Source organism: Marmota flaviventris, chromosome 8 (assembly GCF_047511675.1).
Source record: "Marmota flaviventris isolate mMarFla1 chromosome 8, mMarFla1.hap1, whole genome shotgun sequence".
NCBI classification, from domain to species: domain Eukaryota; kingdom Metazoa; phylum Chordata; class Mammalia; order Rodentia; family Sciuridae; genus Marmota; species Marmota flaviventris.
Window position 1 is genome coordinate 9,836,992 of NC_092505.1, and position 24,663 is coordinate 9,861,654.

The following is a 24,663-nucleotide window of genomic DNA, read 5'->3' on the forward strand; positions in this document are numbered from 1 at the left end:
TTGGTGTTGCTTTTTTCTTTTGTTTGTTTTTCTTTGTTCTTGTTCTTGTTTGGTTTGTTTTGCTTTGGTTATACAGCTGATGCATGCTTGGTATGCTAGGGAGAAATGGTAGATGCTATGATGATTGTGAATGGAACAAATGGCACTGTGTTTTATCTAAATATAAATTTTAAAACTAGAGACAACAAACCCATACTGAGGGCCGCTTAGTGACTCCAGGATTTCATTTTCAGACGCATTGAGCCCATCAGTCCACCTCAGACCTCTGGTTGGCTCCCTTTTCCCTCATTTCTAAGGACTACAATTCCCGGTCCTCAGACGTCATCGCGCACGCGTCCTGGCGACCTGCGCCTACATTTCCCAGAGAGCCTAGCGGCTACGCTGGCGCGCGCCTGCGCCCTCACTCCCCTCTCGCTTCCTACCCGGGTTTGACCTACAGCCACCGGGGAGAAGATGGCCGCCCCAGCAGCCTCCAGGCTCTCACAGCAGGTGAGAGAAGCCAACAGGAGGTTGCCCCTTGGGGTGACCGGTACCGGCTGCTGAGCGCTAGGGTGCGGGGCCACTGCTGGGGTAGTTTGGCCGCCGCTCAAGGTCGTGGGGCCTGACGAGCGCGGGCGATGCAGGCAGGCCCTCATTTCGACCCCGTGGACACCAGCGGGTTAGTGGGCGCGGGGCTGCGCGAGCTGTGACCTTGGAGTCCGCCGAACACTGCCCCGGGAGGCCCCTGGCTGGAGGGGACCGGAGACCGAGACCGGGCTTCCCGGGCTCCGAGGGCTGCTTGGCGGCGGCGGTGGCGAAACCTGTCGGGGGTCACTGGTAATGCTCCGGAATATTCGCAAAGTACATTTCATTTTCATAAAGAAAAATGACAGAAACGCCTAAATGACCCGTCCTTGGCTGCTCAACAGTAAGTGTTGAGCTCGGAACCGACAGAGTCAAACAGGACGGAGTTGGGGAAAATGTGTGCCTCTTGTGCTGTGTCCATCCTGGTGCTTTACATACGAGCACCCTTTGCAGCTTAGGTAATTTTTCCATGAGCGCTAAAAGTCTTTTAATCCTCAGAGAGAATTCTGACATAGTGCATTCCTGTGCTGAAGAATATGAAGGTGACCTGTGCCCTTGCAGGTGATTTTTTTTTAAATCTCTCGGATTCCAGCTCTGGCCTTTGATGGCCAAGATGCCAACTGAGAACTAGGGCCTGTTGTCATATCAAACCGGTACAATACTCAAATAATGAATATTTATTATTTATACTACAATACTCAAATAATGAATACTTTTAGATAGCGTTTGGATTTCCGAGAAAGTATATTCGTGATGACCAAAGTCCTCCCACTTTATGATAGTTCTTCCCAAGGGTGTGGTAATACCAGTGCCAAAAATGTTTTTTGAAACAATAGCCCTCACTGAACGTTATTTTTGTATCTCCCCCGTCCTTCCCTTGCATCCTCATTAGTGTGTGTAAGCCTTAGCCCATTCCAACAAACTGGGATGTTAGTGTGAAGGCAATTTCCCAAGCTATTTGAAATGATTCTCATTGGTGGAATTTACTCCCAGGTAATAAAGAGCGGTTCACCCTGTGTAATTTTTGTGATAATACAGAGAAGCATATGAAACTAATTGTTTAGAAGTCATTAAAAATATTTTTATTATTGAGTTAAATACAGAAATTTTCAAGTAACCTTGTTTGACCCATTTTCCTTGATTATTTTAAAGGTGCGATGCTTCAGTACATCTATGGTCAGACCATTTACCAAGCTTGTGAGGGTATGTTAATTTATATTCTTTTGTAATGTAAATCAGATGAAAGTATGTGAGTCAAATAGCAATACAGTTAGGGTATGGATTTCTGTGTATTCACTGCCCAAACCTTTCTGTGCATAGTTTGTGGTTCCCAAAATGTGATATGTGTTTGATGTGGGCAAAGGATTGATGTTGAGTGCTTGCTATGTGATGAGCTTACACATAACCTTTAAATATAGTAACTTTTTAAAAAAATTCATGTTTTTCCAGTTAACCCTCCAAAATAGGTATGCCAGCTTTTATTTGCTTTTTTGTAATGCACGAAACAGATCCAACGAAATAAAATGACACACCATATTCTCACAGTAAGTTACTATAGGAGTTGACATTAAATGGAGGTATCTCAATTTCTGTTGCAGCTCCATGTGCTTCCCTTCACCTTGGCTAGTAAGGGATGGTCACTACTTATACCCTTGCTCTGCACTAAATCAGCACAAAGGGACTACTCCACTTGGCATCAAAACATCTAACCATTTCAAAGATCTGCCAGCCCCTTGCTTTCAATGCAGAAGTAGCCTAATTGACCTCTGATGAAGAGAGAGACCTGTGAGTGACAGAAAAGTAATGCCAACAGCTCATAGTAACCCTGTTACCAGCTGGTGACAACCTGACTGCATTTTCATGCGTTACTTTAATTCTTTCTTTAATTATTAGTTCTTATGTGACAGAAGATAGATTCACTAACAGGGAGCAGGAACAGATCTCACCTTACAAAAGAACTGGGCTATCTAACCTGCTCACTCCACTCAGCAGTGAGCCAATCCCCTCCTTGGAAAAATAGCATCAAAGATCAAAATACCAGTGTCTTTAGTGAACCACTGTTTTTGAAAAGTGACTATTACACCCCCACCAGCCTAAATCTCTCAAAACTATTAGGAAGAATCTTATTTACTCTTCATGCAAGAACTTCCTAAAACTTCTGTAACAGTGCTAAGGAGTAGTTGGTTTTCCCATTTTACAAAGGGGGAAATTGAGGTTTAGGGGAAGTTTGCCTAAAGTTTTAGAACTGGTCAGCATGGTTTTAGAACTGGTCTGAAAACTAAATCATTCTTATTCAGAGCCTGGCTTTCCTGCTACATTCATAGCACCACTAAGCACATGCGGTCCTATGTAGAAATGTCAAACCTCAGGTGATTTGTGAATTAGCAAAGGGCTCTATTAAATTGAACATTGATGGTGAGGCTCTGTAAGCAGAAATTTATAATATGTCTAAGTGCTTTTTTTCCCCTAGCTCCAGTATATTCAAACCGCCTTCCATCAGAGTTAGAAATCTCCCATGTTTGGAACTGAACAGCTACTGAGTTCAAGGGAATCATAAGTACATTTTTAAATTAATTGGTTTAAAAGAAAGTTTAAAGTAGTTAAAATAACTAAATTATATGAGGTAGAGCTCAAAGGGTCTTTAGACACTATGTCTTCCCAACCCCTCATTTCACGAGTGAAGAATTAAACACTCAAAGATAGAGGAACGTGACTAAGAAAATATTCCTAATTTGAGAATTGCCATTTAGAACAGCTCTTTGGTGACATATTTAAATTGTTTTGTATTATGAGATGAATTTTTTAAATTACAAATGTTTAATTCTGCTTTATAGTATAATATCTTAATTGATTTTCCTTCTTTCTTATGTCTACCCTTTTGTCTGAAGCCACCTGTTCAGGTATACGGCATTGAAGGTCGCTATGCCACTGCTCTTTATTCTGCTGCTTCTAAACAGAATAAACTGGAACAAGTAGAAAAGGAGTTGTTGAGGGTAGCGGTAAGTGGTTTTCTTGTTTATTGCATTTTTAAGTTCCTTTAATTATTCAAACAAAAACATTGTTCTTCAGAAACATATTGTTGGTAATAATATTGGGTTTTGTTTCCTAAAACTATTTTTGTGGAGGCAGGCAGACACATATAAGAATATTCACATTAGGTACCAAGATTTCCAGATGAGAAAAGGTAAAAGTGGAGCTGGGGTTATGGCTCAGTGGTAGAGTGCTCACCTTGCACGTACAAGGCCCTGGGTTCGATCCTCAGCACCACATGTAAATAAATAAAATAAAGTTATTGTGTCCAACTGCAACTGCAAAAAATAAAATATTTTAAAAAAGAAAAGGTAGAAGTATAAAGTCAAAATGTAAGTTAGTAACTTAAGAAAAACCATCATTTCAGAAGAGAATTAAAAGGTCGCCTTTTGAAAAAAATGTGCTCATAATACAGGTGTTTTCAAAATAGTCTTATAATATGTTACAACTTTGTTTTACTATAATTTATTTTTCAGATGAAGTCTTTTCATGGATTTTTTGTTTTTATTTTTTTAGTTATTGATGGACCTTTATTTTATTCATTTATTTATATGTGGTGCTGAGAATCAAACCCAGTACCTCACACATGCTAGGCAAGCACTCTACCCACTGAGCCACAACCCCAGCCCTTTTTCTTGGATTTTAATTATTTTGTTCCCAAGACATGAGAAGAGAGCTGAGCAGAGCCTTGGGGCAGCAGAGTTAGGAGGGGAGCAAGAGCATCCCAGTGAGGTGGAGAGCTGGCTGCAGAGGAAGGAGGCCACCTTGGAAGCTTATCTTCACTTTTATTTACATAAAAGAAAAGAATAAACTGAATTTCAAACCTAGTGATTTAAGCCAGAGAATCTGTGCTTTAAGTTTCAAGTCTAGAAGTTTCTAAACATTTTGTTACTTTTCCTCTCCTTAGATTTTCTAGCTGCCACCTCTAGCAGTCAGGTCCACATTAAGAGAGGGAAGGAGAGCCGGGCACAATGGCACATGTCTGTAACCCCAGTTGCTCAGGAGACTGAGACTAGAGGTCCATAAGTTCAAAGCTAGCCTCAGCAAAAGCAAGGTGCTAATCAACTCCATGAGGCCCTGTCTCTAAATAAAATACAAAAAGGGCTGGGAATGTGGCTCAGTGGTTAAGTGCCCCTGAGTGCAATCCCAGGTACCAAAAAAAAAGAAAGAAGAGAAAATAGACAGTCTAGTATGTAGTCTCCCCAGAGAATTTTTTTTAATTGTATGCTTAAAAGAAATTTTCTATCTTCTAATCCATGTATTTCTAAAGATTTTTATTTTGTTTAGGGAAAAAACCTCATAGGCTACTTGTATAGAATAATACCTATATTCTACATTAATCATAATACCTTACAAGTATTATTTTTAATATTTATTTTTTAGTTTTAGATGAGCACACTATTTTATATTTATGTGGTGCTGAGGATCAAACCCAGTGCCTCGTGCATGTTAGGCGAGCACTCTACCACTGAACGACAGCCCCAGCCCCACTTTACAAGTATTGTTCTGTGCCACTTATTTTGTTCACTTTTTGTTTTGAACTTTTATTGTAACTTTTGTCCTAACAGACAGAATAAGTTTAGCTCTGTATTCCTTCCTTGATCCAATTGTTGCAAATATGCTTAAGGTCTTAGCTGGTCCTCTTAGATTTCACAGAGCCAGCAGGCTGAACCTCCTTGCAAGAGCCACATCAGGGGAGGGTGTCAGAAACACACAGGATCTACAGAGGCCTTTTTGGAGGTGACAGTTACATCTGCTTATCAGTTATGCCCTTATTAAGTTCATATTTACAACAAAAGGAATGACCTGGGTCATGGGCATTAGAATGATTCTGACCCAAACCTGAAAATCAGTCGTGACATGGAGGAAAAGGAGGGAGGTAGTTACCATAAGACCCTTTATAAATGAAAATTAGCATTTGGGGGGACACTGAGGGAAGAAGTATAGGACTATCCAGTGTCATTCTTAACTGTCCAGCCCTGGAAGATCCACCAGAAACAGTTTCAAAAATAGATACCACGGATTCTAAGATGCTTTTTATTGGAATACATGTTCAGTTTTTGTTGACAGGGGTGTCCTTTCTGTGGGCCATTCCAGTGGAAATCTGTATACTGGATGGCAGTATGTGACAAGCAATATGGCTCAGAGACAGGATTCTGGCCCAAATCCTGGGCAGAAGTATTGGCAGAGTAATTGGAAATCACATAGAGATGTGTAACTCAAAGATGCCTGCCTGGAAAGAGTGGTTGTTGGTTCATTGGAACTTTAGTCTGTAACCAGAGCAGCAAGGTGCTAGAAGCTGCATCTGTTCACTAACGAAAGACATTTGTCATTGAACAAAATGGGGCCATAGTGGTCTCCCATGGTCATTGCACTTCCATGTTTGGTCCATTCTCCCTTCCAGACCACTGAGGCTGCCGTGGAAACACTAGAGACTTCTCACAAGTTGGGTTGGTCCTGTGAGCTCTGTTAAAGCAGAGCAGAAGAATCAGGACCTGCCAGGATGCAGCCCCTCTCAGGGAATGGGAGAGAGGCCTGCCCTGCTGTCGGAGCACCTGATTTAGGTCTGCCTTGGAGGAAAAACTAGAGCCAGAGTCTCACCTGTATTAAATACATTAAGATAGGAAGTAAAGTGAGCCTTTGGCTGCTTAATTTTTTATAATCTTTCTTAGAAAACATATATTTCAGAAACATCATAAGGTATTTTTAAATACTTTCCAAGGAACAGCATTTTATCTTATATAAAACCGTCATACAGCATATTCCTGAAGTCATTTGGAGAAACATATTATATGATAAATTTGTCTTTATACGTGCTTGTAAGTGCTGGTTTTTGTAAGTCGTAAGAAAGTGAGTATGTGGCTGGGTGTGGTAGTACACGCTTGTAATCCTGCTCCTTAGGTGACTAGACAGGAGAATCAAAAGTTCAAGGCCAGCCTGGGCAACTTAACAAGACCCTGTCTCAAAAAATGAAAAGGGTTGGGATGTAGCCCAATAGTAGAGAATCCCTGGGTTCAATCACAAAAAATACCACGAAAAAAGAAAGAAAGGAACACAGCAGGAGGGAAAGAAAAAAGAAACTGGCAGCTGAGATCATTTGTGCTGTAAAGAATTAAGTTATCTTTTGGTACTTTCAGCAACTCCTGAAGGAACCCAAAGTAGCGGCTTATATTCTGAATCCGTATATTAAGCGTTCCATCAAAATGAAAAGCCTAAATGACATGACAGCAAAAGAGAGGTTTTCCCCCATCACGTCTAATCTGATCAGTAAGTATTGGGACTTCTTCCCCTATATTCTCTTAAAACGTTGCTACTGGAAGTGTGCTCTCTGGACCCAGAGCATCACCATCACCTGGAAGCCTATTGGCAGTAAAGAGTCTCTGGACCCATCCCAACCTGCCAAGTCCAAATCTGCATCTTAACCAGCTTCCCAAGCAAATTGTGCATTAAGTTTGAAGAGCACAGTCTAAAGGATACTGAGATGTGCTGACAGGGAGTAGTTTCAACCCACGGAGGATACCTGTGGTTTATGGCCATATCAAAATAAAAAGTGTTATCTGTTGAGTGTAGACAGTATGTTCGCTTGGGAGTTAGAATCTGTAACATAAGCATGAACTTCAGATTGCAGCCTGGTTGCAAGAGGGCTGCTGCAGATCCAAGTGGGGGAGACCACAAACACATAGCACTAATTTAATGCTTGTCAAGGCAGTCTTTTTTTTTTTTTAAGACTATGTACTGAAATAAAGTATATTTGAATATACTTTTAAATAACAAGTTGCCTTCATTCATGTTCTTAAAGGACATGGAATATGTTTTAAGGCCACAAATCAAAGTTTGCCTTTTGGGTGAATATAAGTTACTGAGAAAGCTGTTAAGTGAGTGTCATGTCACTGAGACTCTTTCACTTTCCCAGACTTGCTTGCTGAAAACGGCCGCCTAGACAATGCCCGTGGCATCATTTCTGCTTTTTCTACCATTATGAGTGTATACCGAGGAGAAGTACCTTGCACAGTGACCACTGCATCTGTAAGTAGTGGGTTACTGCTGCTGCATTTGCCTTAACAAATGGGAAATCAAGAAATTGGGGAAGGTGCTGTCACTTGGAGGTTTATTGTATCCTTGTTATGAGCATCTGTGAACCTCTGCTTTGGAAGGGCCAATGTTGATTTCACTAGTGTTTCTATACCAGTGATTACTCATAAAGACTATAGACCGGTTTAACGTAAAGAACGTTGAAATATGTTAGAAAATTGTGGTTTAAGTTCCATTATAAGTTTGAATTATGCTATTAAGTGCCATTAAGTATGCTGTTAAGTAGTTTACTTAAACTAGAGTTTCTAATCTTTCAACTGATGTGGCAATGAATGGGAAGGGGTAGGGTGGATGGGCCCTTGGACTTTTTAATCCCCAGCCACCTTTACTGAACCCTAGCATATGCCATGTACTTTGTACTTCATTACTTGATTCAATATCAGAAGATCCATATGAAGTAGAAGTATAATTGTGTTATTTTACAGAGGGAAAACTGAAGCCCAGGGTGATTAACTACTTTGCCCAAAGTCACACAAAGTGTGACCTGAATTTAAATGCAAGCCTCTTTCAGAATCCCAGTTCCTTAAGCTACACTGTGTTACCTCCCCAGAAGTAATTTTGTTATTGTCTTAAATATGTATTTCCTTCCTAACTTAGTTTGGTTCATACAGTCTAGGGGGCTTAAACATCAGAAGAATATGGTAGATTTACTTGCAGTGAACAGCACTTGACCTCATCTAGATCAATATTTCTAGTGTTTAAAAGAATGCTCCAACTCTCCAAAAAAGCAGAGTTTCAAAGAGAGGCATTTTGGTGCGTATTTGTAGTTCAGTACATAATTGGTGCCCCCAAAACATGTACCTGGCTCAAAGCAGTCCCAGCTGGGATGTTCACAGGGAGCCACACAGTTGAGGCAGTCACTTGTCCCCATAGCCATGCACTGCTGCAGACCGTTCTTAAGTGCAGACAAGGGTATGGTTTTGTAAAGGATGCTTAGTTTGCAAAAGTATCTTGGACCAGCTGTCACTAAGGTTCTTGATGTTTGTAGACCTGGGTAAATAAGTTTCTGCTGTTTGAGAAAAGTTGTGTTTTTATTAACAAGTGCACAGGCTTTAGGAACACGTAGACTGGTTGCAAATAGTGGTGTTAATCTTCACTTGGCTTTTAGGCAAATGTCTTAACCACTCTGACCCTCAGTTCTCTCACGGCTAAAGTTAGACTAATAACCACAGGCCTCACTGCCTTGTCCAGATTACGAGAGGTGGTGGGTGTAAAGTGCCCGGCCACTCAGTACACATCTCAGTGGAAGGTGTGGATGGGTTTCAGAGGTCTCCAATCTCAAAATCAGCAAAGAGTGTTTTGATGAGACACTGACATACTTCACCACCATCACCCAAAGATACTATTAGGTCTTTACGAAGATGGAAGGAGTTTCTGCCAGCTCTTGGCTGGGGAGGTAGGTTTGTGATAACAGAGGCCCTTCCTGCAGCAGCCTCTCTCATTCTCACCTCATTAACTGGGAGTAGAGTTGAGGCTGAGAATAGGGAGTGCAGCCTGGACATTCGGGGTACCTGCTCTATACATGCAGATTGCAGAGTTATGCTGACCTCAGGGACAAGCCAGGTATTCCTGGTTCTCTGTGAGGTTGAGGAGTGGAGTGGTCTGCCAGAGCTGCTGGTAGCCATGGACCTGCGGAGACAGTGATAGAGCTGGGAAGTTGAAAGCCCACAGAGCCAGCCTCACCCGCAGCTATTCCTGTCAGGAAGTGATAGGTGCACACCCTGACCACAGGGCTGCCAGAGGAGAGACCCGCATTTTCTGCTTTGCTGGACTTGACTTGTCCTTCGTGGGTGGGACAGGAAGGGAACAGTGTTTATGGACAGTAATTGAAGTGCTGAACATGAGCTTTGCCAGGGTTCTTGTGTGGCAGGGCCCACGTGCCTGTGCCAGCAGACTGACAGGAGTGTGTGTCCCCAACAGAGTTCCTAGTATTTAAGGCAGGTCTTGGCAGTTGTGCTCACGATTTTTTTTTTCCTTTTAATTATGGAGGATTCTGTAATGCTTTGTCCACATTTAATGGATGATTTGTTCCTTTTCAGCCTTTACCTGAAGCTGTTCTCTCTGAGTTAAAGACAGTCCTGAAGAGCTTCCTAAGTCAAGGCCAAGTTTTGAAATTGGAGGTTAAGGTAGGTTTTTAATTATATATGGTATGTTTCCTCAGGTTATTCAAATCTTAAAATGGCAGCAGAGAGTATTTATGAAAAGTTATCTCTGTAAGTGTATTTTAAATATAAATGATTATCTGATTCCATGCATAATTTTACATCCACATTTTTCTAGATGTAATATCTGTATAGCACATTAAGTCATTTCAGAGCACTTTTCATTTCTCCAATTGATTAGTGAAATAATGTCCTTATGTTTTCATGTGTCTGGTTTGTTTTCTTTCCTAGACTGACCCAGCAATCATGGGTGGAATGATTGTCCGTATTGGAGAGAAATATGTTGATATGTCTGCAAAAACCAAGATTCAGAAGCTGACCCGGGCTATGCGGGAGAGTATCTAAAAGTGTTGGCTTTCTGTCAGTGAAAATTCTTAAACATGGAGCAACAATAAATGCTTCCTGAGGAGACTATATTATATTTACTGTCTTTTAAAGTGATGTGCAAGGATTCTTTCTTCATATTTTTCTTCCATTGTCCCCCCTTGTCTCATAGTTACAAAAAAAAAAAAAAAAACACGAAGAATTTGGTTTGCATAGACTACTCTTAGGAATGGATTAATCAACACAGCACTTACACACAGTCACTCAACAAAGTCTGTCTGGTGCTGCCGGCCAGCTCAGGGCTCTTAAGGGGTGTTGAAAACTCCTCTTCCCCAGTGGATCACTGGATGACTCCAGGGAAGTTCTCCAGGGAGGCCTCTCCCTACTGAAGTACATTTATCCTGGAATAACGCTTATTGTGGGAAACTGTAGCTTTCAAGGCTGTATCTTGTGTATATCTCACTTAAGCTTCATTAGAATCTCATGATACAGGTGGGACCAACATTAACCCACTTTATGAATGAGGAAAGATAAGGGGGCTTTGGAGATTGTCTCAGGATGACATACCTGGACAGCAGGTGGGCCAAACCCAGGACCCAGGTCTCCCAACTTCCTGTCTTAGGCTTGCCACCATATCCTAACACCACACCCTGGCACACTTCTAGAACCAGCAGGCTGAGCTGATGCAAGTCCCCATATTCCTTCCCACTTTGTCCCTAAGATCCTCTCAGTTCACCCACTAGCCATGCTAGCTTCCAGGTCAGCTCTTGCCATATATTTTACCTCTCGGCAACCAAGAAGAGCATTTGCTGGACAGCAGTCCCAGTACCCATTCCTTGGTTGCTCTACAAAAGTGTTTGGCCAACAGACTGGTTTCTTTCCCAGAGTTGCTTCTGCTTAAACAGAGGCAAGAGAACTGCAGCTGGGAAGTCTTGACAGTGGCATGACCAGGGCTACTCCCTGTGTGCTAGTGCAGGGACAATGTGTCCTCTGCCTGGCGCTCAAGCTAGGTTTCCTCCTGGCCAACCAGCCAAAGGGAACCCACAGGGAACTTGAGGTTCTCAGTACTTTCCCAGGAGCCAGGAGTGCTGAGACTGCTGGTTGGCCATTCCCCAACTTTTCACTGGGCATGAACCACCAGACTCCTTGCAGTTCCTGACCACAGGACTGTGTCCCAGCACAGTGTCCCAGGAAGAAGAGAGGAAATGATGCAGACCCTGCCTGAATTTCCTCGCCAGCAACAGGTGTGCAATCCTAATCAGCCCTCTTCCTCGTACTGGACATGCTGGGCACGCTGGACGCAGACGGCAAAAGCGGAACAGCCACACTAGGAAACAAAAGCCAAGTGATGCTAAAGACAAAGCCAGCCGGCCAGGCCTGATCACGGACCCGCTAGACCTCCAACACGAGGAGACAGAACCTGTCACCCAAGCTGCATCCTGCTTCAGTGGGCTTCTCCACAGCCATGTGTGTCACCTCCCCTCCCTGCACTCCTGCTTTGCCAGGGGTCATCACTGTCCTCACTTGCCTCCTGACTGCAGAAAGGCCCACCTGCTTTCACCCACATCACACATTAAACCTTCAAGGAACTGCAGAAACTTGACAGCTGGTGCATCTTTCAGGGAACCCTCTTGCTGGTCCCCAAAGCCTTCAGAATCAACTCAACCTCCTTCCTGTTGATGACACATACACACAAAAAGGGGGACTGTTGAAACTCCAAACAGCCTCCCAAAGTCATCAGGGTACCCCCAGAGAGCTGCCGACAGTGATGTTCTTCACAGCCTTGTGAAAATTCAAGGTGAAGATTCTTAAAAACGATCCAAACATGTGGCCATTCAGGATTATTTAAACAAGTTAAGGTAAACTAGTATACAGTCAGACCACTGGACATTATCAAGAACTTAAAGTCAGGTTGTGGAAAAAATAGGTAGAGCTGATTTAAATGACAAACTGTGAGAGGATTTACATAAACTATGTGATTAAACAGTTCCTTGTCCCTGGGGCATGCTCAGTAGCACCTTAGCTATTAAATAACAGAATATTTAAAATTCCTGGGTTTACACACACAGGAAAATACAGAAATGACATCGCAACTTTTGTGTAGATGAAGATCTCCATTAGGTGATTATATTTCCTCTATATTTTTCTGAGCTCACGGAGTTTTCTGCATTAACAAGTATCTACAATTAGAAGAAGTATTTGCTGTGATCATGTTGACTACTAAGCTTGGTTACATAGCTTTCTGTTCAACACATTTTATACTATGTTTTCAACCTGATTTCTCCCATCCTCCAGGCTCTACAAGTGGACCTCTTCAGACTTGAACTAGGTGTAGTCTGAGAAACTAACTTTGTTATGACAACTTTTTGTTTGTTTTTGTTTTTGTTTTCTCATGCTAGGGACTAAGCCTAGGACCTAGAGCATGCTAAGCAAGCACTTTACCACTGAGCAATAACCCCAGCCCTAATTTATTTTTGAAACTTCAAACAACTAAGAAAAGGGCATAAGATTTTTATGTTTTTATCAAAAATAAAATCAGCATACTACAGTGACACAGCCACATCAATGGTTATAGCAGCACAATTCACAATAGCTAAGCTATGGAGACAACCTAGGTGCCCTTCAACAGATGAATGGATAAATAAAATGTGAGATAGATATATATATAAAACTCAGCTATAAAAAAGAATGACTGACATTTGCTGGTAAATGGATGGATCTGGAGACTATCATGCTAAATGAAATAAGCCAATCCCAAAAGACCCAAGGTCAAATTTGGAAGCTAACCTACCATAAGAGGTGGGAGGGGGAAACGAAGGGAAGGGAGGGGGCTGGGAAAAGGAAAGAGTGGAAAGAATCTGACATAACTTTCCTAGGTCACTGTGACTATATCACAGTGACTCTTACCATCGCGTATACCATAAAAATTAATTTTAAAAAATAACTATGGGTAAATGGCAGAAAGATCAGTAGTGGGAAGGAAACGGGTGGGGGAGGGAAGGGAAGTGGTGGAGACTGAATTAGAACAAGATACAGTCCATGCTTTTATAATTATGTCAAAATGGATTCTACTGTATAACTAAAAAGAACCAATAAAAAATGGCATGTACTAGTTTTTAAAAGGCTGCTTTGGGGTCAGTTTTTTTTTTTTTTTTTCATGTGCTATAACAATTTGACTAGTGTCTAAGCCAGCTAGAGAATTTAAAGGGTTTATTTACAGTCAGTTAAACCAGTGAGGAAATAGGGAAGAACTGCCTTAAAACCAGAACAGAAGAAAATGCTATAAATAATACAATGAAATTCAGATTGGGTTTGTAATGACACCCAGCATTAAAAGACAAAGTTCTGAATCTCATGGTGTTGGAAGCTTCACAGAAATCAAGAGTGACCCTTCTGAATGTCTGTGAGAGACTACCTTGGCCGCCTCTCTATCCCAGTCATGGCGTTGTGCTGCACAATACAGAACCTCTCGGATTCCCAGAAACCCTCGGCACGAGGAAATCTATCTCCACTTGGTGCTAACATTGATCTGAAGAAGGCACAGGAGAGTTGAAAGGGTTGTTGGTTGGTTTTGCTTTTTAGGTTTATTCTTGCATAATCTTCCTCGTACATCTAACTACAGTCTCACCTCTGGGAAAAGGAAGAGCCACCACTGCAGGACCATTAGCATCTTCTGTGCTCAGTGAAGAAGAGGAGGGGCAGAAAAGACCCAAAATAATCCACTGTGGCAAGGTTGCTTTTCTCATTTTATTCATGAACTATGTGAATTTAAACCATACGGGTCAAAATGACCAAAGAATTGTTTTGAAGAGATTGTTCTTTCTAGGTTCAAGATGCACGGGAATAGTAATTTGTATTGATGTTGTTACTGGTTTAAAGAAAAAACAAAAACAAAACAATAACAAAAAACCCCTCAGTTACCATAATCTGAATTGGTAAAATTTAACATTTCACACAAAATAAGGTGCCAAAGAAACACTCAAACAGCAAAACAACCTCAATTTCTTTTAAATGAACAAAAAGAGAAACCTAATGTTTTGGCCCTGCTTTATCAAACCTTAGACAAATACGTAAGTCTACAATTTACAGTAGTGTCTAGTAGTTTTTAGAACTCCACAAACATTACATAACAGACAATATAGTCTCCCTTTTACAGAAAATTAAATAGTACCATTATTTGGCAACAGAAGTATATTACAATCAACAGGACATCCTCCAAGGGGGTGGCCTAGCCCTACTCCTGGGCAGGACATGAGGGGAGCAACACGCCACTGGCACTGTGGCCACTAGTCACTGGGACACAGCACTCCTGTTACGCTCGATTACATTCTTCTGCACAGGCAAAGGCTAACTGAGGGCTCCTGCAGCCCCACTGGGAAGGGCCCACGTTCTGGCTTTTCTGGTCTGCAGACTCTTTTTTAGATCAACCAGGTCCAGGTAGCAGCTGACTGGCTGACTCTCCCCACACTACTGGTGCCCCAGCCAAGAGGGCATCGTGCTGGGGGAGGAGCACCAGGGCCGTTTCTGGGCAAGGGGGTCAGACCTTGCCTTCTTTTGCTCGCTGGCCTGACATGGCCTTCCTGGGCTGCACTCACAAAGAGATCGCTAAACAGCTCCACCTTTGGGATCAAAGGCCGGTACAGTCACATGGACAGTTTCTTAAGGGGATTCGTAGGTGATTCATATGCCTCAACAGATTCCAGTTAGGTTTCCGAAATCCCAGGTTTCCACAACCCTAAAGTCCGCTTAGACTCACATGTTCCACGTCAGGCCACCAACAGGAGACTCTGATGGTTGCTTAGCAACATTAAGAGGCACACACCTAATTGAAAGAAATGCTAAAAACCTAAGGCCCATACCTTTATCCTTTCAATCCAGGGGCCCCGAGCTTTCCACACACAGTGATGACAACTCAATGCCCCAGTCACCAAAAACCCATCAAGGAAGCATTTCTGGGGCCACCACCTCGTGAAGCCACTTTTGCATGCTTCTCTTCAGGTTTAGACGAACCCTGCCTGTGTCACCCGCAGGGACGTTTCTGGTGGTCATGTAAATAAGCACAGACCTGTGCCCCAGAAGCAGCGTGGATTCTTGGTACTTTTCTGGGAAAGGTGTAGGGAAGGAGAGGAAGGCCTCTTGCCCCCAAGGCCTCATCAAGGACACTGCCTGTCCACAAACAGCTCAGCCCAGAGCCCTCAACTTCACCTCCCACCCATGGGGCAGGCTAGAGAGGGTGAGGCCGCACCAGGACATCTCAAGGAAAATGCAAACACTAAAGAGGTGTCTGAATCCACCCAGAGAGAGAAGTGGGAAGGGTGACCAGAAAGCCAAGAAGTGGCCTCCCCGAATGCTCCTGACCTCTCTGAGGGGATGGCTGGGTCACCCCAGATTCCTGACCTTCACTAGAACTCAAGGAAGCTTCTGTGGCATGAGACCTGATGGAAGACATACCCACCCTCCAGAGTACACCGTCTGTATGAATTCATTCTAATGCCACATGGACACCGACCTCATCCAAGGTCATGGTTACAGGACACTTCATTCTATCACACCCAATTTCATTGAAATTCATCACATTCTCTGCAGGAAAAATCCCACTCCTTTGAATTCCTAAACATATACAACTTGGATTTTTTTAAAATATAAGAAATTTAGTTGGGTTGAACCCAAGTAATCTGATGAAGCATTTTCTACTCCTGGAATAGTTTTACTTTTTTCCTATAGTTTTATGCACTTAAATTAGATTCCTAAAATACTCTCATATACATACAGAAAAATAATCTCTCAATGACAAATCACATTTTACAATAACAGGTTGAATATTTTAGATGACACAATCTGTGTTAGTTTATGCAACATGTAACAGCAGAGTCTTACACACAGTATATACATTTAGTCACGGCCATTCCCATAAACGTACAGCAGAGAGTTCACAACTAACCTTCTAAAGAGCATGACCTTTTTCACATTATGGATAATTCTGCATTTTTTTTTCTTAGCTATAAACAGCACAAAATGCAGAAAACCAGAAACCATGAGCTGATTATCATACGTAGGACATTGTGTAGTGGTCTCTCATTTGTATACATGTATTTACACATATGTGTGCCACCTATGTTTGTGAGGGTACAAAGCTGTTGGAGCTAAGGCAGTGCACAGGGGTGAAATGGTAGTCAGTTCCCCTATCTATGCAGAGCTATGAGGGGCAGGGGGTGCACAGACTCCAGCTGGGGGTACCACAGCCAACAAAGTCTGAGACTGATACTTAGGTTACTGGAAATATACGCTTTAAATGCACATCTAAAACTAAACATCGTTAAGATCTTTCTAAAATATCTACTTTCTGACACAGTGACTATTTAGCAGATAACATATTAAAGATGTTGATTATAAAATATATCTTAAAATATTCATTCATTAAAATTGACGCTGACACCATATTAATTCAATGCCTCTAGAGAACCTTTCTGGACCTTCCGTAGTTTGGAAGACTGTATGAAATATGGAAACAAAACTGTAGTGTGTTATTTCATTCAAGGTGACTTACTCCACATGAGCTAGGTTTGCAATTTGTTTGACACAGTAAGAATTATTGCTCTACGTGGGTAGAAATGGGACTCCATTTGCAAAAAGCAAGAAGAGCAGAAGTTGGAGCATCCAGCCCAGTGAAAGCAAAAGCTTGTGAAGGAAATCCACATACCAGCCAGGAAGAACAGCTCCATGGTCATCAGGCCTCCCTGGGACCATGGTCTTCTAGGTCTCCAGGCTACTCACACAACAGGGCCTCTCCTCTCTGCAAGCACCAACCTACCTAAAAGTCAGATCACCTCTCCACAGGGAATCCTATGCAGGGGATCTACTGGGAGGCTGCTGCCTCTCAGAAGCAAGCTCCTTCCCAGACATCTGTGGAGCCCTCAGCTGAGGCTCCCATCAGAACAAGTGTCCAGCCACTGAGGAAGGGTCACTGAGTCCTCTAGGACCTTTCTCACTTATCCTTGAAAACAGAAGTTTGGGAAAGCCTCACTGTCTACCAGGAATTGGAAGAAATGCCCTGGTGGGTGACTAACCCCCAAAGGAAGAGTCTCATTTCAAAGTAGTGAGTTTGATGGTAGAAGCTCAAAGGCCTCTTGGCATCTGATGGCATGCCCTGGACTGGGAGACCACAGACCAGCTCCTGTCACCCTGAGTGACACTCCCTCCCTGGCTCTGGGATGCTTTGGGGCTTGGGTTTTCTATCTCCAAATTAGTCCAGACCATTTGTGCTTTTAGAAACTAGACGCAGATACGATGACGAATACATCAACCCAGCTCTATGAAGCCTGCCAGGGGGACCTTCCACAGAAAAAAGACACAAGATGAAGTCCCCTGCTTAAGAACCAACTGAAAATACAGCATGGCTAGCGCTGGTATCATAGTGAGCAGCCGGAGACACCAAGGGCCCTGCACGCAGAGAGCCTAATGCTCTGCTGAGTTCTTCATCATGGGGAATGAGCGGGCTGGGCCCACAGATTCTGAGCTGGTTGTCAACGCGCCTAGGAAAGGGTGGAAGGGCACGTGTCCTGGCCCCTCTTCAGTCCACACATCCATTCCCACCTCCTGGTGCATCACACACACACACAAACACACATGCACACACAAGCACCCCCAAACATATAAACATAAGCACAGACCACAACAAGCCACTGTACCCCACTACTTCATGCCATTGAAAATTCCAGAAGTCAAAGTCTGCAAGTAGAGACTCCAAGTAAAGCAAACCTAACTTCAGGAATGGGGCCGCCCCTGCCCAAAGCCCTCCCGATAGTGGGGACACGTCTGACTTAGGTCTATAAAGGGATGAGTCCCATAGACCCCCACTGAAGCAGAAAGGCAGGAGGGCTAAGGATCTCTGACCACCAAGAGCAAGGTCTCCCTAGGTTTCCTTCTGCAATTTACACAAGAGCAATGCCCTGGACCTGCAGCAGGTGGCGCCAGTACCTTGGGACCCACCAGTGGGACCAGCGAGTGTCCAGCACACACAACCCCCGCTTCACCCCCAGCAGGGACAGTGGACAGAGACAGCTGCTGCCACTCAACCAGACGTTGCTAAGCCACCACCCTCTCTTGGGATCCTATCTGCCCAAGGCTCCAGCTCCGTTTCCAAACTGAAACAGGAGGAAAGAAGAGATTTAAGAGGCAAAAAGCAATGGAACACGGCAGAAGAACAGAAGCAACGTTACTCTTATAAATGTCAGAAGTATAAAAGCAGAGTTCCAGAAGAAGAAAACAGGCATTCCTTCCACTGCATTAAAAAGTTCTCATGAAATAGAGGGATGCTGGCCTTTTTCAGCCCACTTCTGAACACGCTTTTACTTGGTGGGCTTTGAATATTAAATACACTCATCAGATGATAGTATATGATGGTACAGAAAATAGAACAGAATCCCAGGAAAACAGAGGCTCACAAAACACCCAGACACACAGTAGGGGCAGATTTGCCCTGAAATATATGACAACACACATAGCTGAAAAATGATTATGTGACTGCCGTCTGGCTTCCAAGACCAGAGTAGAGGTTCCCTTTAATGGAACTGATTGATTCTGCAAGAAACGGAAGTCATAATTTGGAGGTGAGTTTTTATAAGCACTGGGTGTAATTTAAATGACTTAAAATCAGATCTACAATTAGGCTTGACAGCCGTGAAGGAAGGAAATTCCCACTGCCTCCAGTCCCCCTCCCAGGCCAGGAGGGGGACTCCCTGAATGAACAATGCATATAGCTTCACATGTCACCAAGAGGTGACTGCCCAGAGAAAAGACTGTCCAGTGTGTTGGCACCCAGGTTTTAATGCTCCAAAATCAGAGAGTATTTCAACTGGGTTCCATCTTTCACCCGGTTACACTTCCTGGTCAGGGATGGAGTCCTTCTGGCTCCTACAGATATAAAGTCAGTAGAGTCGGATGACCTAGACACATGGGTCAAATACAATGGAAGGTGAAGAAATGGGTTCTGGAACTTTCCTTTCCTCTTGCTCAAATAAATGTCTGTCTTCTAGGTAGGAAAGTAGGAGCCTTATGCAGGAGAGGAAGCTGGGGGTGAGTCTTTCTGCCAACTAGCCAGTTGCTTCCTCTGAATCAGACCTTACATAAGAGGCCCTCACTATTCCTTTGAACCCCTCACAGGGCAACATTAATTGGTAGGACCATTCAAAATAGACTCAAGAGCTCATGGGAACTCATCACTCCAGCAAGCTGGCCTGGTTCTAGGGACTGCTGCACTGGAGGTACAAGCCACGGTGACAAGAACAGGTGGAGCCACTTCTTCATCAAAGAAAGGGACCACGGGGTCAAGAGTTGCAAACAGGCCCCCTGACTGGAGCTCCCTAAAGGAGTACTTCTCCGTCTCAGCAGGTGAGCCACTTGGCATCCCTGAAAGCCTTGATATGGCCCATTTAAGCCTGGAAGGCCAATGGCCCAGGACTACTTGACAGCCTGTTTTGGAAAAAGAGACTGAGGAGTCTCTTTTTCCTCTCCCCCTGCTGCTTTACTGTGAGTGCTTCCTCACCCTTGCGAACAGGCCTGCCTTCCTCTGAAAGGGGGCCCAAAGCAGGTAGGCAATTACAGGGTGGGTAGGAAGAAAAGAAGAGAAAATGTCCTCATTTTTCAAGCCCTGACCCTCCCTCAAGAGAACTACGTGTTCATGCACAGGACAGAGATGGGCTGACAGATGAAGGTCTCGGGTCACTCGCTGGGATGCCTGACCCTCTTGCACTAGTCCAGGGAGCTCAGGGCTGTTCTGGGGAAGCACCTACCAGTACACACAGCCTGTCTGTGTCCCTACAATTGATCCCAGAACAAGAGCCTGGCCAACCAACCCTGAGCCAGCCTTCTCAGAAATGCCATCTCCAGAGTATCCTTAAAGCAAATGAATCCGAAGCACAGAGAAACACAAGAGTCTGATGTTGCGGGGCCAGGGAAAAGGAGGAGACTGAACATCTCAAATCCATTTACAAAGTACTAAGTGGCTAGTTGAATATTGGTATCTGATACCTGCTGTCCCCAGCAGTGAGGGAAAGTCCCTGGCAGGGAGTCCAACATCCCAGGGTGCCAAAAAAAGAGGCATTAGTTCTACCAAATGCTTCTTAGGGTGGCCTGGACCATGCTGAGGGCTTCACTCCACCTTTCAAATTCAACCAGAAGTACCTTCTCCATCTATCCCTTGATCTCCGGCCCCCAAAGACTAGAACATCCTCTCTGTGTGCCTCAGCCACCCATAGTGCCTCTGCTGGTGTGAGCTGAAGCTCTTTCACCTAAAAGCAAAACAAAGACATCAAGTCCTGTTTGTCTTCACCCCCTTACTCTGGCACAAGACACTCCCAACTCACAGGGCGAGCGCCTGGGAATAAACAGACCAACTGCTAGCCTCACACTGACCACAAGCCTGAAAGGACCCCGTTATCTGAAAAGTATTCCAGGTGTCCATGTGTAAGTGCCCTGTCAGCTCAAAGGGATCTCAAATCTGAAAGGAAAGGTGAATCAAGTCAATCAAATTGCACTTCGTTTCCAGTGGAAATTCTTAGTTTTTATACACCCAAATTTTCTTCCTATGAACCAAAAAGACCTGACAAACTAGGGGGAAAAAAAAAAATCCTTGGAGGAGAAATAGTTTTTTTCTCCCCTATGAGGTTCTAGAAAAGTCTAAAATATACTCTAGGATCTCCACCTTTCAAACTCAACCAGAAGTACCTTCTCCATCTATCTCTTGATCTCCAGTCCCCAAAGACTAGAACATCCTCTCTGTGTGCCTCAGCCAGCTTCTAGAGAGATGGTCAGCCTTGAAAGGTCGACCTCTATCATCCTTCCCCAGTCCCCCTGACCCTAGGGCACACCCCCAAGGACACCTGGGGTGTTGGCATCAGGTCACCAAGGTAAGGCATAGTAAAGCGGTCAATTTACCATTTTTTGATGGGAATTTTTTTTTTTCACTTAAGTTCAAGTCAACCCAACCAGATGAAATGGAGTACTTGCATAGATCTAGATCAAAAGCAAAGAAAAAAAATGCCCCCTATTCCACTAATGTTCTTTGGGAGCAGAGCTTTCTCCTCTGCTATCAGAGGACAGAGACCTGTTATCCAAGCAGTGAAACAGGGAAGACTGGCCCCAATTCTGGAGCATTCCTGGTAACCCAAGCCTAGAATGTTCTCTCTTCCCCATTAGGTCAGACCTGGACCTGAATGAACCACAATATGTCTTTAGGCCCTCATGGTCCTGATTCTAGGAGAGGATTCTGTTTACAGGCCAGGAGAGAAAATATCAGCCAGGGCAGCCCTGACCCAGAAGGACCAGGATGTGGAATGACCCTGTGAGACAGCAGGTCTAGGAAGAAGGTCCAAGATCTCCTGTGCTCAGGATAATCCTCAGGGCTTTCTGAGGGTCAGAGCATAGCATGTAACCAGGAAAGCTCCTTTCTGGGTGAGAGGATGTCAGATAGCACAGGAGGAACTAGCAGTGTGGCTCAGAGAAGAGGAACACTTGCAGTGGTGTCTAAAAGGCTGTATCGGGATGTCAGGAAGCACGCCTAGAGAAACCCTGTAGTTAGAAAGCAAAGAGCCAGGCGACAGACTCCTTCCTGCCCAGGGCATTTCATCTCTGTGAAATGTAGCCCAGACAGCAGAAAGAGAGAAGTGAAGGAATAGAGGGCCAAGGGCTCAAGGCTCCATGCATCACCCATATTCCTGCCTCCCCAACACTACTCTCAGTCACAGCCGGGTTGGAGGGACAGCCCAACGCATTCATAATACCATGGGTCACATTACAAATCACACCAGAAAATACAAGGACACTCATCCAGAACTCACTAGGCTGAGAAGCATCTCAAGGATGCGCCATAGAGTCACGTGGGAAAAAAGACCACATATTGCTTTTTCATGCTACATAATTCCAATAATGGGATTCTACCAGTAGGAGACCTGGAATCTAAAAGATTTTAAGAGGTTTATCATTGTGCATACCACACACTCCCTACAGGAGCAGAGATGTCCAACATTAATACGAAAATAAAGTCAATGAAGGAAGAAAAGGGAGAACAGAAAGAAAGGGATTGGAATGGTGATCCAACACTATCCCACTTAACATTTAATACATTTTTTTTCCTACTATGGTAACATGTCCCTCATAAACACAACGAACAAACTCTGTTGGGTATAGAAATAGGAACACACGAATTACATGTCTATTTATAGATTTAAGAGAGTTTCTTAACAACATCAAAAAACACAAAGTATTTTAACCATGTTTTCTGCCGGGAAGTGGTAAAGAAATGCATGCCTGAAGTTGAACTTACTCTACAACATGTTCAGTTGAAAGTTTCTAACTAAAGGGTTTATCTGCTTGTTTCAAAAAATACTTATGTCTGATACAAAATTCTACACTATCTTCATAAATAAATAATAAAGTGTTTCTTAAAAGTATGAAATGTAAACTTTGTTATTCTTTCCAACACACACGTTTTAAAAACTGCTTGAACTAGGACAGGGCCCTTATCAGAAGCAATAACTCTACGCATTCAGTTCCCAAAGAAGTGGGTACTCTGCCACGATCATTGTGAAAACACTGCTACAACCCTAATGAAATTCTAAGGACCTACAGTCAAATTTCAGAATACCATCCAACACAGGAAAGCTAGACTCTAGTACCAAGAGGACATGCAAAGGATACCTCATGACCACAACGAGCTGCAATTATGAGAACATCAACATGCAAACAAAATATGGCCCACACTTCTCATTAGCAAATCAAGGTATTCTAATTAATCAGCTGCCCTCCTGGAATTCAAGGGAGAACACTAAGTAGCTTGGTACACAGTCGTACCCCTGACTCTGGCAGCAAACGCCCATATTCTACCCGAGAGGCTGGCCTGTGTCTGACGCAGCCCAAGAAGAGTGTGGCTCTTCCTCCCCAGAGCTGTGGGCACACTCCTCACCACATGATGGGCATCCTTCACACCTTCCCACTCCACCTCCAGTTTGTCATCTTTCCTTTTTAAATCTTAGGGGTGCAGGACCTACCATTTTTAGGAACCTATCAAAGACTGCTTCTGAACTTTCCCTCTGGTACATTTGATCAGAGAATAGGCTCAGACCTGGTCACCAGCAGTGACTCTTGTCATGGAACGTCACAGGCCTCCAAGCCAAAATAAAACTTTGCAACAAGGGCTGGCAACCAGGATTCAATGACGTCACACAGTTGCCTTCCCAGCAACAGGCAGTGATCTAACCCAGCAAAGCACGACTTTGTAGATGATGAGCTTCTGTGCCCACCTTCCACGCACACCAGGAATCCGAACTGAATCACCGGAAGGTACATTGTGTGCTTTCACTGACATATCAATTCCGGGGCCTAGAGGAGAATGGAACAGCTGGAACAGCAGACATGCTGGAATCTTCCAGGGACTAGCTCTTCAAAGAGCTTAGTTAGAGTTCAATTAGGAGACTATCACACAGAGCAATCAGATCCCAGAGAGCATTTCCCTGCAGGGGAATGAGATTCTGAAGCCATACAAATCCATCCTAATTGTTTCTTTCTTTCTTTCTTTTTTGTACTAGGGATTGAACCCAGGGGCACTCAACCACTAAGCCATATCCCCAGCCTTTTATTTATATTTTATTTGGAGACAGGGTCTTGCTGCCTAGAGCCTCATTAAGTTGCCAAGGCTGGCTTTGAACTCGTGATCCTCCTGCCTCAGCCTCCCAAGCTGCTGGGATTACAGGCGCGCACCACCAGGCCCAGCTCATAATTGTTTCTAAACACACCAAGGCCTGGGCGGTATAGGCCAAGGAGTCTACGAAGGGGCTGATGGACATGAGAATTAGGAGGTCACACAAGTTCTCCAAGAAAACCGACACTGCATTTAGGAATCTACTCTACAGTAACCAGGCCCATGCCACGAGTCCAAGGATGGGCCAGGTTCCAATCCAACCTTCTTGAGGGTTAGAAGATTCAGAGACCCTAGAAGCCACAGTGAGACCCACAGTGAGGAGGAAGGAAAACAGTGTTTTTTTTCATAAAACGAGAAACTGTTCAAGGAGCAGGATTGTCGAGAATTATTCCTAGATTGGAGGGGCCCGTCTTTGCTGTCCCATTGTCCTGTGGCTAAACTCCAAATAATAATTTTTTAGAAAAAGAACACAATTTGCAGACAGCAGGTGCAGCCTCTGAGCGTGGCCCAGGCCGCTCCTTACGGCTCATCAAACAACTGCAGGTCCAGGCGGACCACAATCTCTCCCGTGGGGACCTCGTGCAGCAGCAGACACTTCGTCACTGGCCCCTTGGAACCCTGGTCTTTCTTGATGTCAGCTACACGGATCTCGGTCCGACCCAAAAAATCTGAAAAGAGAACAAACAGACCCTGCTCAGGAGGAATCCCTGTCTTCCAGGCATGCACGGGTCACCCTGCAAATCTCCCAAGGAGCTGCCTACTCTCCCTTTCCTCTGACCTTTGGAGTAAGAACAG

At 43.9% G+C, this 24,663-nt stretch overlaps 2 protein-coding genes across 2 annotated transcripts in view; one reads left to right on the forward strand and one right to left on the reverse strand.

Moving 5' to 3' along the window:
• The first annotated feature begins 383 nt into the window (after positions 1-383).
• On the forward strand, positions 384-10,262 carry Atp5po (ATP synthase peripheral stalk subunit OSCP). Its single transcript, XM_027929182.2, has 7 exons — positions 384-489; positions 1,717-1,767; positions 3,453-3,563; positions 6,732-6,861; positions 7,508-7,620; positions 9,726-9,812; positions 10,080-10,262. Exons 1-7 carry the CDS (start codon positions 454-456, stop codon positions 10,191-10,193), a joined length of 642 nt encoding a protein of 213 aa, XP_027784983.2. The 5' UTR covers positions 384-453; the 3' UTR covers positions 10,194-10,262.
• Positions 10,263-24,372: 14,110 nt separating this feature from the next.
• Positions 24,373-24,663, reverse strand: part of Itsn1 (intersectin 1) — a 204,906-nt gene continuing 204,615 nt past the window's right edge. Inside the window, exon 39 of the mRNA XM_027929297.2 lies at positions 24,373-24,536. Within this exon, the coding sequence (XP_027785098.1) occupies positions 24,388-24,536 (149 nt within the window). The 3' untranslated portion in view covers positions 24,373-24,387. The remainder of the gene's footprint in view (positions 24,537-24,663) is intronic.

What these genes read in the sequence shown, in the direction of transcription:
- Atp5po (XM_027929182.2), top strand. Translation starts at nt 454, where the DNA reads ATGGCCGCCCCAGCAGCCTCCAGGCTCTCACAGCAG. An exon ending in CATCACGTCTAATCTGATCA is followed by an intron (nt 6,862 to 7,507) that starts GTAAGTATTGGG and finishes TCACTTTCCCAG; the next exon opens with ACTTGCTTGCTGAAAACGGC. An exon ending in TTTTGAAATTGGAGGTTAAG is followed by an intron (nt 9,813 to 10,079) that starts GTAGGTTTTTAA and finishes TTTCTTTCCTAG; the next exon opens with ACTGACCCAGCAATCATGGG.